General features: G+C 37.5%; 1 protein-coding gene across 8 annotated transcripts in view; it reads left to right on the forward strand.

Annotated features, from left to right (window-relative positions):
* Positions 1-13238, forward strand: part of ADGRL2 (adhesion G protein-coupled receptor L2) — a 603135-nt gene that overhangs the window by 545917 nt on the left and 43980 nt on the right. For all 8 annotated transcript variants that reach the window (XM_019501511.1, XM_019501512.1, XM_019501504.1 and 5 more), the window contains 7 exons: positions 569-752; positions 3230-3352; positions 3658-3863; positions 4949-5122; positions 7011-7220; positions 8237-8457; positions 9765-9831. In XM_019501511.1, the coding sequence (XP_019357056.1) occupies positions 569-752; positions 3230-3352; positions 3658-3863; positions 4949-5122; positions 7011-7220; positions 8237-8457; positions 9765-9831 (1185 nt within the window). The remainder of the gene's footprint in view (positions 1-568; positions 753-3229; positions 3353-3657; positions 3864-4948; positions 5123-7010; positions 7221-8236; positions 8458-9764; positions 9832-13238) is intronic.

The raw sequence follows: 13238 nt of genomic DNA on the forward strand, positions 1-13238 counted from the left end.
TGTGAACAGGTACGGAAACAGGAGGGGGAGTGACAGTGAAGCACGCTAATTTATAACCACTGAGGCATCTTCGTTTCATGCCTCTTGTAATAAAGACGACAGTTTATCTTAGACAGCAGCTCATATTACTGTAGCTGCATGCATCGTGTTATGTTTCCAGAGTAGTATTATTGCCTAAACTTGCCAGTTTTGGCGTTAGTGTGTTTTAAAGGGGAATTATGTATATTGACATCAACTTTGAAATTAAGGCCACAGGCAAAACCAATGGCATTGGTTCTTACATTTTTTAGCACATTAATAATACTGTCTTTGTATCTGACTTGAGACAAGCCAGATATGCATGTTTGCTAGTTACAAACAGCACACTGCTGGTGGCTAGTGCAAATCTATGAGTGCTAATTCAACAGAGTTGGAAATATTTTCTTGTTGAAAATAGTTTTCCGGTGCCATTAAATCACAGTAAATCATTTTGACAGTTAAGTATTACAATTGTCACCAGATAATGTTGGAAATTTTCCCTAGCTGCCTAGGGCAGTCAGGCCTAATGATAGTTTTCTAATGAATGCAGGCAATTGTTGACACAGTGGACAACCTGCTCAGGCCTGAAGCTCTGGAATCCTGGAAAGATATGAATTCTTCGGAACAAGCGCACGCTGCAACAATGTTACTTGATACACTAGAAGAAGGGGCTTTTGTCTTGGCTGACAATTTCGTAGACCCAACTAGAGTCTCAATGCCCACAGAAAATATTGGTAAGTGAATTTTTCTTCAAGTACAGTTTCAAGCACTGTACAGCTTGAAACAACAACAATTCAGCCAAATAGTCACATACACTTAGAAAGCTATGGCAGCACCTGGTGGTACAGCTTCCCATGTTGAAAAGCAAATTCTTATAAGTGGTGATGTTTTCTTAATTAGTTTTAAAACCCTGCTGCTTCTGTAGCATAATTAATGCAGTGTAAAAAGTAAAGTAGTTTTTGTTGCAAAGTTGATTTACAATTGAAAAATCATTAGCAGAACGTATGGATATGAAGAGTGCTTAAATGCCAGGGTATGGATTTTCTGAAGTAACTGAAATGCTTGGTGCAGAGCTGTGGAAATGCTTTCCCATTATATATAATCTGCTCCTAATGAATTTAAATTACTTTTTGCAATGTGTTCTGCTAGTTAAATATTTTAGGCACCTAGAACATGGACCAAACGTTTATATTAAACACAACTGCCTTCAGGTGAAAATGTGCTCAGTGAACTACATCCCCCATAATGCAGAATAGCTATGCTCCAGAGATTGCAAAATAGCTGAAGAGACTTGGAGCATAATTTAGAATTTAAATAGTGGCACTGAAATGAAAGGATTCAGTATGAAGGATGTACAAACACAGGTGTATATCCTTGTTATGGCTGAGACCACTACGATGCGGAAGAGTTAATATGTCTCTGCACCGAGGGTGCACCTGAGAAGTCAAGCCTCAGTGAGATATTTTTGAAATCATAAAAATCTGAGTAGTATTGGCCCAAAGGCTTCAGGATGGAATGACAGATTTGGGAATGAGGACATTACTATAATATTCCAGGACCAGGATTTTGCTGGTATGGCGGATAAGGAAGAAGTGGAGGACTTGAGATTAGTTTTGGCTTTGTTTATATACAAATATGTAATACTTTAAACTTCCATCTTCTTCTTTCAAACAGTGTCCTGGTCCTATATTATGCAATGTAATATTAGTGCAAACTGTTCACTTCTATTTTCACATATCCAAATTTCTATTATGGATGCCCAAACATTATTAAATTTTATATGGTGGGTCTTTCTTCTGACATAAAACTATCACTTTTGTATGGCTGTCATGAACAAAAAATTACACTAATTGCCCTTTGGGAAATGTTTGGGGAGTTTTGTCCCCTTTTTAGTAAAATTTTCTTGTGGAAAAAATTTGGAGACTTTCCACCAAAATTAAACATTAATGAAGATGTTAATTTTAAAATCTATTACTTAAACACCTTTTTATTTGTAGTTTTACTTTCAGTTTTTCTTCCAAAAGCAGCAAAGGTGCAAGTCTCCAAATGTGCCTGCATTTCATTCATAAGGGAAGAGCTTCCTATAAAATAGATTGGGCTTTATTGAGAATCTCATCTCATTCACATTTCATTTTGCAAACACTGACATATATGAACAGTTCCATTTAGTTCAGTAAGACTGTATGTGTCAGTGCTTATGAGATGCTGCATTCAAATCATAATTAATAATATATTATGGATGTCAAGAGTATTGATGTCAATCAGAACCTAACAGACCAGTCCTTCAAACACAGATTGAAACTAAGTCTCTTGCAGAAAAAGAAGTTAAAGTCTTATCTCAAGAAAGGCTTGTGGTAGACTCCCATTCTTTTAATTTCTTTGATCTTTTTTGCTTGTTTAAAAACATTCCTGAAAGTTCCTAAAACTCTCCTTCACTTGGCTGAGCTAGAATTTCACGTTTATTGGTCTCAGTAGTCAAATACATAGTTTCTATAATAAAGCATCTGCCAGATTTTAACTTCTTTTGTTTGTTTGCCATTGTGAACATTTTTGTTCATTATTAACAATATGGTAGAAAATAAATTAAAATCATTATTAAATAAAATGTGTATCTTGGGGATAAATGCCAGGTTTAATACAAATATGAAGATATTTGCTAAGTATGTTGTTATGGCCTGGGTAATTTTATGGATCAAAGAGATTGCAGTGTTGCTTGGTTATCTTGTAAAACTTACGAGCCACACTATATTAAATTTAGTTAAATAACTGCATTTGAGTCTTCACTTTAAAGTACATCCAGTAGAACATCATAATGTCATTCAGTAATCCTTTAGATATAATCAGAAAAACTATATTTGAGGCCCTTGATACAGAAATACTTATTTGTCCAAATATTCATTTTTGGATAGTCTTGATGTTGCAAAAACCACGTTAAAAATTGTGGGGAAAAATAATGATCAATGCAGTAGAGGCACTCAAGGTTCCAAAAATTATGCATTTATTCAATCTAAACTTTTATAGTACTTTTAAGGCATTTATTTTTGTCCAGCATTTAAACAATGTTGAAACATGTGAGCACACATCTGTCTTGTAGAGACAAACAAGGACAGCTGAATAAGGACATTTCAGAAAATTATCAACTGATACATTTCAATCTGACCAAAAAACAATTTCTACATTTTTATCTTCCTCTCTCCCTTGTTCTCACTAGTTCTGGAAGTTGCCATGCTCAGTACAGAAGGCCAGGTACAGGACTTGAAGTTTCCTCAGGGCAGTAAAGGAGGCAATTCAATCCAGCTCTCCTCAAGCACTATAAAACAGAACAGCAGGAACGGTGAGTCTTGGGAATGTGAACAGTATGACTCCTTTAAACTGTAAAACCATGTTTAAGGCTATAATAACTTGAACTTTTCATTTCAGAGCATATTAATCCATCCCTTAGCAAAAGTAAAAAACCGTTCAGTGGCTCTTTACACAGTGTGCATGAAGCATTTTCATCTGGAATCCAAATCCTGCAAATGCTTTTCTATTTCCTAATGCTTTATTTTTCATTTTGACAGAATATGAAACATGCATTGTATTCTTCAGCTACAATTCCATGACACGATAATGTAGGTTGTTTGGTTTTGTTTTAAATAGGGTTAGCAAAATTGGTTTTCATCATTTACAAAAGCTTGGGACGGTTCCTCAGTACTGAAAATGCTACCATAAAGCTGGGCAGTGACTTTATCAGTCGAAATAGCACCATTGCAGTGAACTCACACGTCATTGCAGCCTCCATCAACAAAGAGTCCAGTCGTGTGTACCTGACTCATCCTGTGCATTTTACCCTGGAACACATTGATGTGAGTTATGCTAATGAATTAATGGGAAGGTCATAAAATCAGCAAGAGAGAAGAAAATGCAAGGCGGGGTGCGGGGGAGGTTCTTTTTTCCATTTGAATTTTAAATGTTGGACTAGGTCAGAGACACAAGTTTATTTAAGTCTATGAACATAAAATTAAATGAGCCTGGTTCAGTGATTATTAGAACTTAAGTGTATTCTTAATGAAAGCTAATTCAGTAATCAACATGAAAATGTAAATGACTCTAATTTGTTTCTAAGTGAAAATTAACTCTTACCTTAGCAGCAGGATAGAAAATATCAACTGTTATGACTCTTGCCTGTTTAATGTAGCAAAATTAAATGACACAGAGGGTATTTACTTTAATTCAGGACCATCTTTTGAAAACCTTTCCAAATTATTTAAATAGATTTAATCAGCAGAGTACAAAATGTGGCTTCTCTGGTCTGCCATGCCTTAAAGTTTACAGACCATCTTCCTTGTCTTTTGCTAAGTCAATATGTTTATTTCCTCATGTAATACCTGCTGACTGAGTTGGGTCCCCCTGTTTTTATGCAGAGAGTTGGTTTCTTAGACCATCAGGACTAGCCTGGAGAAACATTTGGATGGGTTTTTTGTCTGCCTTTGCTGCTTTTCTTTTAGCTAGACCTTGAGGAGACCACTCTTTCCCAAATATGGTTACATTTAAATTTGGCCAGACCAAAATTGAGGCTAGAAAAGTGATCATATTTTTCAATGCTTGACTACAGGTGAAACCCCTTTAGAATAAATTCACAATTCTAATTTTGCAGGGGGAAAAAAGTGGCTACAGTGTACCATCAGTGCATAAAATCACAAGATGGAAATTGTAATGGTTTCAAATTGGGTATACAGTAATTGAGGCTACACTTTAGACTGTTTCGGACTATAAAGTCCCTTTTAAACTAGATAACTGCAGTGTACAACATTGTCCACAATTTTGCTGATGAAAAACTTTATAGTCCGAAACATGCAAAATTTAATCTAAATTACCGTTTACACATATTAAACAATTGTTATTGCCATCAAAGTGAGTAGAATCCTAATTTTATCCTTTTATCTCTCAGCCTGACAATTATTTCAATGCAAATTGCTCCTTCTGGAATTATTCGGAGAGGACTATGATGGGATATTGGTCCACTCAGGGCTGCAAACTGGTTGACACAAATAAAACTCATACAACATGTGCTTGCAGCCACCTAACCAACTTTGCAATCCTTATGGCTCATCGGGAAGTTGTTGTAAGTAATGCTGTTTCTAGTCGATAATAGGTAACTGTTGAATTTTTGGAAAATGTAAACTTTTGGATATATCAATGACAGAGTGTTAGAAGCTTCCAAAAGCAGCCTTCTTTTTTTATCATCTTTCTACCTCTCCTTAGAACTGATCAGAAAAAAGGAGTGGGAAGTCTCAAAACATTAAAGCTAGGGGCTGAAATTACACATACATCAGTATAAGTGATCAGAAACCAGTTCAAATCTGTAATGCAACAGAAGTTCAGTGTACATAAACCACTTTCAAAATGGCTGAAACTGATTTAAGATAAACCTGGATGAATGTAGTATCAGATTTAACTGGTTTAGGTTAATCAGTTTATTGAACTTCTGTCCCAGATCCCCATCAGATTCGAGTTAACTCACAGTCCCCCAGCATCCCAGGATGCTTTGCACCTCCCTCCCAAATTACTCCCCCCAGGGTGGGTGGGCTAGTTTTGGCTTAAGCTGTCTCTTCCAGCTGAACAGAGAGGCATGTTCTAACGCCCCCTGGCTTCTGGCCTGGGCCACTGCAGGCATATTGCTGCATTTCTGGAGTCAAAAGTGAATATTTGGTCACTTGCTTATCAGTTCAATCTATGTAGTTTAAACTAACACGCAAAGATTAAATCAATTTAGTCTCGGGCTTTTTAACTGTCTGTACTTAGCCTAGAAAGGAGGAGGACCAGATCCTCTTTTACCTATTTAGACATGAAAGTAAACTTAGGCACCTATATGTGATCCTTTTCAACCCTGCCCAGAAAAAAAAAAAGCAGTGAGTAGTCCTCCTGCTCTCTACTTTTTGTAACCTAGTCTTTAGGCCAAGATGGCAATGTGTTGCAAAGTAGACACATTAACATTTTTTCAATAACTTGAGCAGAATGGGACAGGATGACCCTTTGATGACTAAAATTCCTATTAGGTAGAACAGAATCTAACCCAAAGTTTATAAACTCTTGTTTTATTGGCATTTTCTGATGAGATGTCACTCCCCGACACAAGGGTAGGCTTTTTGCTTCCTCAGCTCAACTTTCACTCCTTCAAAAAATTGAGACTGTTAGAGACTGTTCCCAGGTACAGCTGGATAGTAATTGTGGAGGAGTCTATTCAACCAACTTGTTTGCAGGCCCAACTACCAGCTTCTGTGGCCGCGGCAAGGCACAAAGTGCCTCTTAACTGTGTTCCTAGTGCTTCCCTGGGGCCTAGAATTTGGCTCTCACCTGAAACCCAAAGTACCCATCAGGCCTCTAAGAGCTAGTTTATCCATATGACTGCCTTGGTTTACTGCTGGAAAAATACTCCCCACTCCTGCTGGGCACACAAGCAGTTAGGCAGAGCAGGCACTTTGGAATTGACCCCAAGCAACTCAGAACAGATTTGAGTTTCTGTTGAAAATCTCTGAATCTTGTTCTAACTAATTTGTCCTATCAGTAATCCCCCTAAGCTTCCATCCAAGTATTTCCCATATGCCATTGCAGGTCTGCAGGAAAGGACCGAGGAAGTCTTTTATTGACTATCATAAATTTAAAATCTCCTTTGTGTTTGCATACATACCCAGCAATCCATTCAAAATACAATGTCTCCTTTGTATAGACTGTTCTTCAACCTTTCAGTGCATAGTAGAGAAAGTAAAAATAATATCTGACCTAGCTCAAATATCCATCTCAGTGTACTCAAACCTACCCTTCTTTACTCCAGCCCTAAGCTTGTTTTTCTGATAAGCCTGACGTAAGATTGATAAATTACTTAGCACCTATTTTTTCCCTGTCACTTGTAAAATAAAGCAGCAATTTGCTACCTGCTACCTATGAAAACAGTCTTCTGTTTGCCCTGATAAATGGCTGTATTAATTTTCTTCCTTCTTGATTGTTTCCAGTACAAAGATGGAGTACATGAGTTACTTCTCACAGTCATCACCTGGGTGGGAATTGTCATCTCCCTTGTCTGCCTGGCCATCTGCATCTTCACATTCTGTTTCTTCCGTGGCCTACAAAGTGACCGTAATACCATTCACAAGAACCTTTGCATCAACCTATTCATTGCAGAGTTTATTTTTCTAATAGGCATCGATAAGACAGAATACAAGGTAAGTCTTCTGTCTGCATATTGATCTTGTTCTCTGAAATGACTATTTGAAATGGATGTGATTTTAACGTGATACCACTGCCAAGCTTTCAACTTACTGTATGTAACTGACACAGCAAGGCTGAGTTAAAAGCTTTAGGAAAGATTAAGATAGACATACTCACAAAAAATATTTACATGCATCTGAAATACCATTATGGCCTCTGTTCCCCACTTTACTAAAGTAGTGTTTGTTCAATTAAGAAGCATGAGTTGTTAATAAAGGTAGCTGATTTAAATGGAACTGCTCAGAGCGGTGTTGAAATTAAATGTCGATGTACCAGAAACACTTGAATTTTTTACTCTGAAGACCTGTATGTGTGTTGCATGCTAGTTTTTGAAGCTTCTGTGAAATTCAGCCCATCACTCAGAGCTCAGTGAATGGCTTGAAATTTAATAATTTGGAAATTCATCCAGTTTTCAGCTAGACAAGAGTGAATCAAATTGGCTACTGATATGACAGCAGAACTTCCTAAAATAGTAGGGGCAGTGATATTTGATATTAAAGCAGATAGAAAATTCTGACTGGTGCTTGCGAATTTTAAACAGATATAAATAATACATCTAGAACCAACTGTTCTTTATCTTCATGTTCTAAATCATCTACAATATAAGTCTTGCAGTATAGTGTTAACATCTGAGATTCAAAATTAAGGGTTTGCTTTTTGCACTGGATATTTCATACCATTAAGGAATGTTAATAAGGTTTTCCTGCCCATATCAACAAATAAAGTGTGATTGAGGATGCTTTCTTCAGCTCCTGTCAACATAATACTTTACTAACATTTGTGAATATCTGGGGCGTGTTTTCAAGTAGTGAAAACTAGCCTGGACTTCTGAAGGGGATATGTGGTGAAGTGTATTTTGGTGTCCTACCTTCTGAATACATTTGTATGCTGTTTAATTTGCAGTGCATCACATTAGGTAAGAAAGTGAGGATTTGGTATTTTGCATTTTCATATTTCTCTTTCTTTGCAGATTGCATGTCCGATATTTGCAGGCCTCTTACACTTTTTCTTCCTGGCAGCATTTGCCTGGATGTGCCTAGAAGGAGTACAGCTCTATCTCATGTTAGTAGAAGTATTTGAAAGTGAATATTCTAGGAAGAAGTACTATTATGTTGCTGGCTACCTCTTTCCTGCCACAGTAGTTGGTGTCTCAGCAGCTATTGACTATAAGAGCTATGGAACAGAGAAAGCGTAAGTAATTGCAAGTGACCTGAGTGTTTTTCAAGTGAATAATTTTTTAAAGCCTGTTAGCTGTCAGAGGGTCTCTGACAGGCTAAAATAGCATCTAAAAGCTTTATTGGTAAGAGAATGGCAATGCTGTGCACAAATTACAATCAAGTCTTTTGTAATTCTCTAGGTTCAGAGAATTTGTACTCTGGAGAGGCAAATTCTAAATTATGGTCTTTCTTTTAACACAAAAGATTGACCTGAAACAAATTGAAAAAGTAAATAACTTTTTGGCCTCAAATGGATATTAAGCAAAATTTCTTCTTGACTTAAAGTATCTGACCGGCTTAACCACCCAGTTTTAAGCTAATGCTTCATTAGATCCCTTTGTTCAGCTGGCCCTCTAGCGAACTTTTATTCTGAATTATGACAGTACAGTATTCCAACCCATATGTTTTGCTTTGATAATATTTTATCAGGAGAGTAAAGTGGGATTAAAATTAGCCAATGCCTTTTATTTATAAACATACAGATATGTATAGAATGTGACAGAAGGTAGACATAGAATGTTTCTGAGGATTTGAATTGCTGGAGGCATGAATTTGCCTTCCAATAGTGTTTACTTTGTCCTTTGATGAAATTAGTTACAGTATAGGAGGATACTGTTGACGGTAAGAAAGCTGCTGGATTTTGCTGCTGATGAAAGACAAATAAAAGGGATTCAACAGGGAGTTGGGGTATATGAAAAACGAATCACTAAGTGAAGTCAACCCTGATAAGTTTATGCATCATTCAGTCTAATATCATATGTGTTTTTCCTAGTATTCAACTCCCAATTGGGGCATTTTATTTATATCAGACTGTTTTGTAGCAAAACATGACATCTGAACATTTTCTATCTTGCATTCCTCAGGGGTAAGCACTTTGCATATGATATAAAGTTAAAGCAAATTTTGGAGATTACACAGAAAGCCTGTGAAAAATAAAGCATTTATTGATGTTAGGGTTCATCAGGCTATAGCAAAAGTTTTAACTAAACCTAGAAGAGAGAAAGAGGTACTTTGTAACCACATTAGTTATTCTTGATGCTATATGGTATATAGAAAGAAAAACTGAGTAGATGGTGAACAGCTTTGTTAAACAGTGCACAGCAAAGCAGCCCTAGGTTAGGGGGAAAATGCCCATGATGAGAATGTTGTTGTTCAGGGTGGCCTCATTACTCATTTTGAACGACCTGTTCAAGGATTGTTTAATTGTTTTTTTCCAATTTTCATTTGCACAACTAAAGAGTTAATATAATCATTCACCCCTCTTTTTTTTTTTCATCACAGTTGCTGGCTCCATATAGATAACTGTTTTATCTGGAGTTTCATTGGGCCAGTTACCTTCATTATTCTGGTAAGAATGCTTTTCCTTATCTGGAATTTTTTGTTCTTTTTTTTGCCTCATTTTAAGGTCGTATTATGGGGGCTGACCAACATCAGTCATTATCACCCCTATTCTCAGAGGTTTGCATGAAAATTCTAATAACACATTTTTAATGTTAACAGGGGATTTAAAATGTTTAGAAATCTCCAAGTAAAAAGTGGTATTGACCAATCATTAATGTTCAAAACCAAGCTTAGTTTTAATACAATAACTTTTTTCCTAATGGTTTTAATACTCAAGGTCATATTGATATGCCAGTCATATGACAAATCAATTCCGTACTAAATACAGATTTGCAAGGGAGCCATTATTACTATTTTTATCGTCACTGTTGCTCATGTTAAAAAAAAAATATGTAACTGTTTTCCCAACAGAATGGTATGTCCCAAATAGACATTCTACAGTGTTTGAAAAATAATTCAGTCTAATAATTTCTGCATACATGTGCATGTTTATGTGTATGCATATTTGATTATGTAATTATAAATATTTCTCTGTATGTATGCTCATGCATGTGTGTGTAGAAATAAGGGACCAGCTGTGTCATCAAATCTGATCCCCAACAATTGCAGGCAACAATGTAATAGCCTTTATGTTCACTGTATCCACACATACTCACATGCACCACAACTCATTAAATAGCTTTACACACCCTCTAAAAAGCTTAAGACGCTTTGTAGTTTTTAAGGCTTTTGGTCTTTTGTACTGTGCGCCACAAGAAGACAGATAAACAAGGAGAGCTCAGGGGCACTGCCAGTGGCTTACATTTTTGCAAGGTCAGGGGATTTGTTAAGAGAAAATATATACCCAGATGATGCTGTGAAATGGAAGACAAACATGCCTACAGGGGAAGGCAAAAAAACCTGTCCTGAATGGTCCCTGCCAATCTGACCTCAGGGAAAATTCCATTGTAATCTAAAACCTAGTGGTTAGTTTGAATTTGGGCATATGAGCAAGACCCAGCAGCCAGGCCTCTGTGAGGTTTCTCAGTACCGTTAGGAACACAAGTATACCTCATCCAGTCTTCAATTTCTAGGTGGGACCAATCTCTGAAGACAGTGAGCAGAACTTAAAAAATAGTAGTCAAGGTTGGAGGGAAATTTTTTCCAGACCCATACAAGTGATGAGCAGAAACATGGAAATAATTAATCCAATATATGTGGTGGAACAAGCACCATAAGCATATTGAGAGTTCAAGAGGGTAGGGTGAACAGACAAGGGAACTTTGATCTCGGAGTTGTCACAACTGGCCAGCCTGACCTGCCTTAGACACGCATTGTATAATATTTCCTGTAGTCTAAACTAAAGTGCATCCTTGAAAAGACATCTAGCTTGCTTTAAGGTTCTTGTTTTATGGTAAGTCTACAATCCCTATGGCAAATACCACAAGGAAGCTGCAACCTCTCTCTGTCAAGGAAACATCATCTCACCTTAAGACCATTTCTTTTGGTTGAAGCACCTGCCACCAGATCCAGCCATGTACTGTCATGATGTTCACGAACTTGACTCTACCATAAAACTTATCACATGCAAGCAACCACACATGGCAATAACATCTACTTGCAGCTTCCCCTTGGGGACAACCACAGATCAAGTACTTGAAGCGTTACACCACAAAACTTTAATTTCCGTCTTCAGGATCATTCCTGTCCTGTCATAAACTCCATTCCATGAACCTATCAAGCTTAGTTTTGAAATAACTAAGCTTTCTTGATTCTCCTCTCCCCATCTTCTTTGAAAGGCTGTTTCCAGAGCTTTACAGAACTGCACATGTTTTTATGTAAATAGTAATTAGAGTATTTTGTACCCAACAGAAAGTTGTGATTCATTCCATTTCTAATTGGTTAGGTACATACTTTATTTGTACGGTTATTTGTATAACCATGATTAAAAATCTAGTGGTTAACTTGTACATCCATTGTATATTTCCAGTATCATTCCAGCCTTCATAACAAATATATCTAGAATATGCTAGGACAGGGATTGGCAGCATACAGCCCATGGACTGCATCTGGTCAGTGCAGCAACTGGATGCAGCCCACGGAGTCGGAGGACACTGCCTGTGCACGTGCTGGGACTGAGCAGGAAGAAGCTGTGCTGGGGACAAGTAACATCTAGCTGCACCTGTGCCACCACTGTTTTGCCCCACCCATGTATGCATGCACACACGCACGGATGCTTATCAAGGCTGCAGCGTAGGCACAGCTTCCAGCCAGTGGGGAAGTGGCTGTGCTGAGGCCAGGGAGCTTCTAGCTGCTGGTGTGCCACAGCTGGGGGGCAGAGGGTTTGGAGAACCATTAGCAGTGCAGGTACAACTCCCAGCTGCCTGGCCATGGCATTGGGCACAAGAGAAGCCTAACGCTGCTGGTATGCTACTGAAGCCACCTGGCCTGCGTCAGCCCTGAGCCAAGTTGTCCCAGCGCATGTCTTTATAAGGTTCCTGGCTACTGTTTTAGGGGACTTTTTATACCATAATTTGGAAGAACAGAGTTGCTTTGACTGGTATTTTTAGATACCTAAGGTAATTAAATACCTAGAACGTAGATTTGTAGAATGCAATAGTTTTGACAAAAATTAAGAAAAGCCCAAAATTTCATATAATATCTGACATGGTCTTCTCAATATCAAGCTTCATATTCTCTCTTTTTTTTCAGCCTCCAAGACAGACTGTGAGCCTTAATTTCCAACTTCTTAATTTTTACTGATCTATACACAAAGCATTGTGTTATATAGTCATGTTTTTGAAATGAATATAAATATTTCCCATATGTATAAGCTACATATATATTTATATTTTCCGGAAAGTGAAAATAAATTGGTTCTTTTTGATTTTATAAATTACGGTGTAAGAGAGAGCAAAATATTTGATATGTGATTTCTCTTTTGTCAAGATACTATGCTGAGGTATTGCTAACCATATTTAGGACTGTTCTATTCTGGCGGCTTTGTTTTTCTTAGAAATCTTCCTTAAATATCTTACTTTTTTGCCAACTAATTAGGTGGTCTACAGTGAACAAGTGGATGTTTCAGTTTATACAGTCTCAAAGATATAAGGGTATCTTATGTGAAACTTCCTTTCTTCAAATGTCAAAGTTTATGTATGTGTACATATATATGTGTGTGCATATATATACATAGAATGAGATAGGAGATTATATTCTTTCTGAGATACAGGGAATGTTGTTAAGACCACTGCAGTCTTATTTTAAACTAGCATTTTGCCCATCAAGGATGATAGGGGGCTGGCGGGGATGGAGCCCACCGTCCAGCCCTGTGCCCCTACTGCCCCATCCTCATCCAGCCCTGTCCCCTCCCCCCCGATTTAGGCCTGACCCTGTTCCCTCCATTCCCCCCCACCCCGGCAGTTTGGGTCTGGG

The sequence above is a fragment of the Gavialis gangeticus genome, unplaced genomic scaffold (genome assembly GCF_001723915.1).
Source record: "Gavialis gangeticus isolate Ggan-Ray unplaced genomic scaffold, GavGan_comp1, whole genome shotgun sequence".
NCBI lineage: Eukaryota > Metazoa > Chordata > Crocodylia > Gavialidae > Gavialis > Gavialis gangeticus.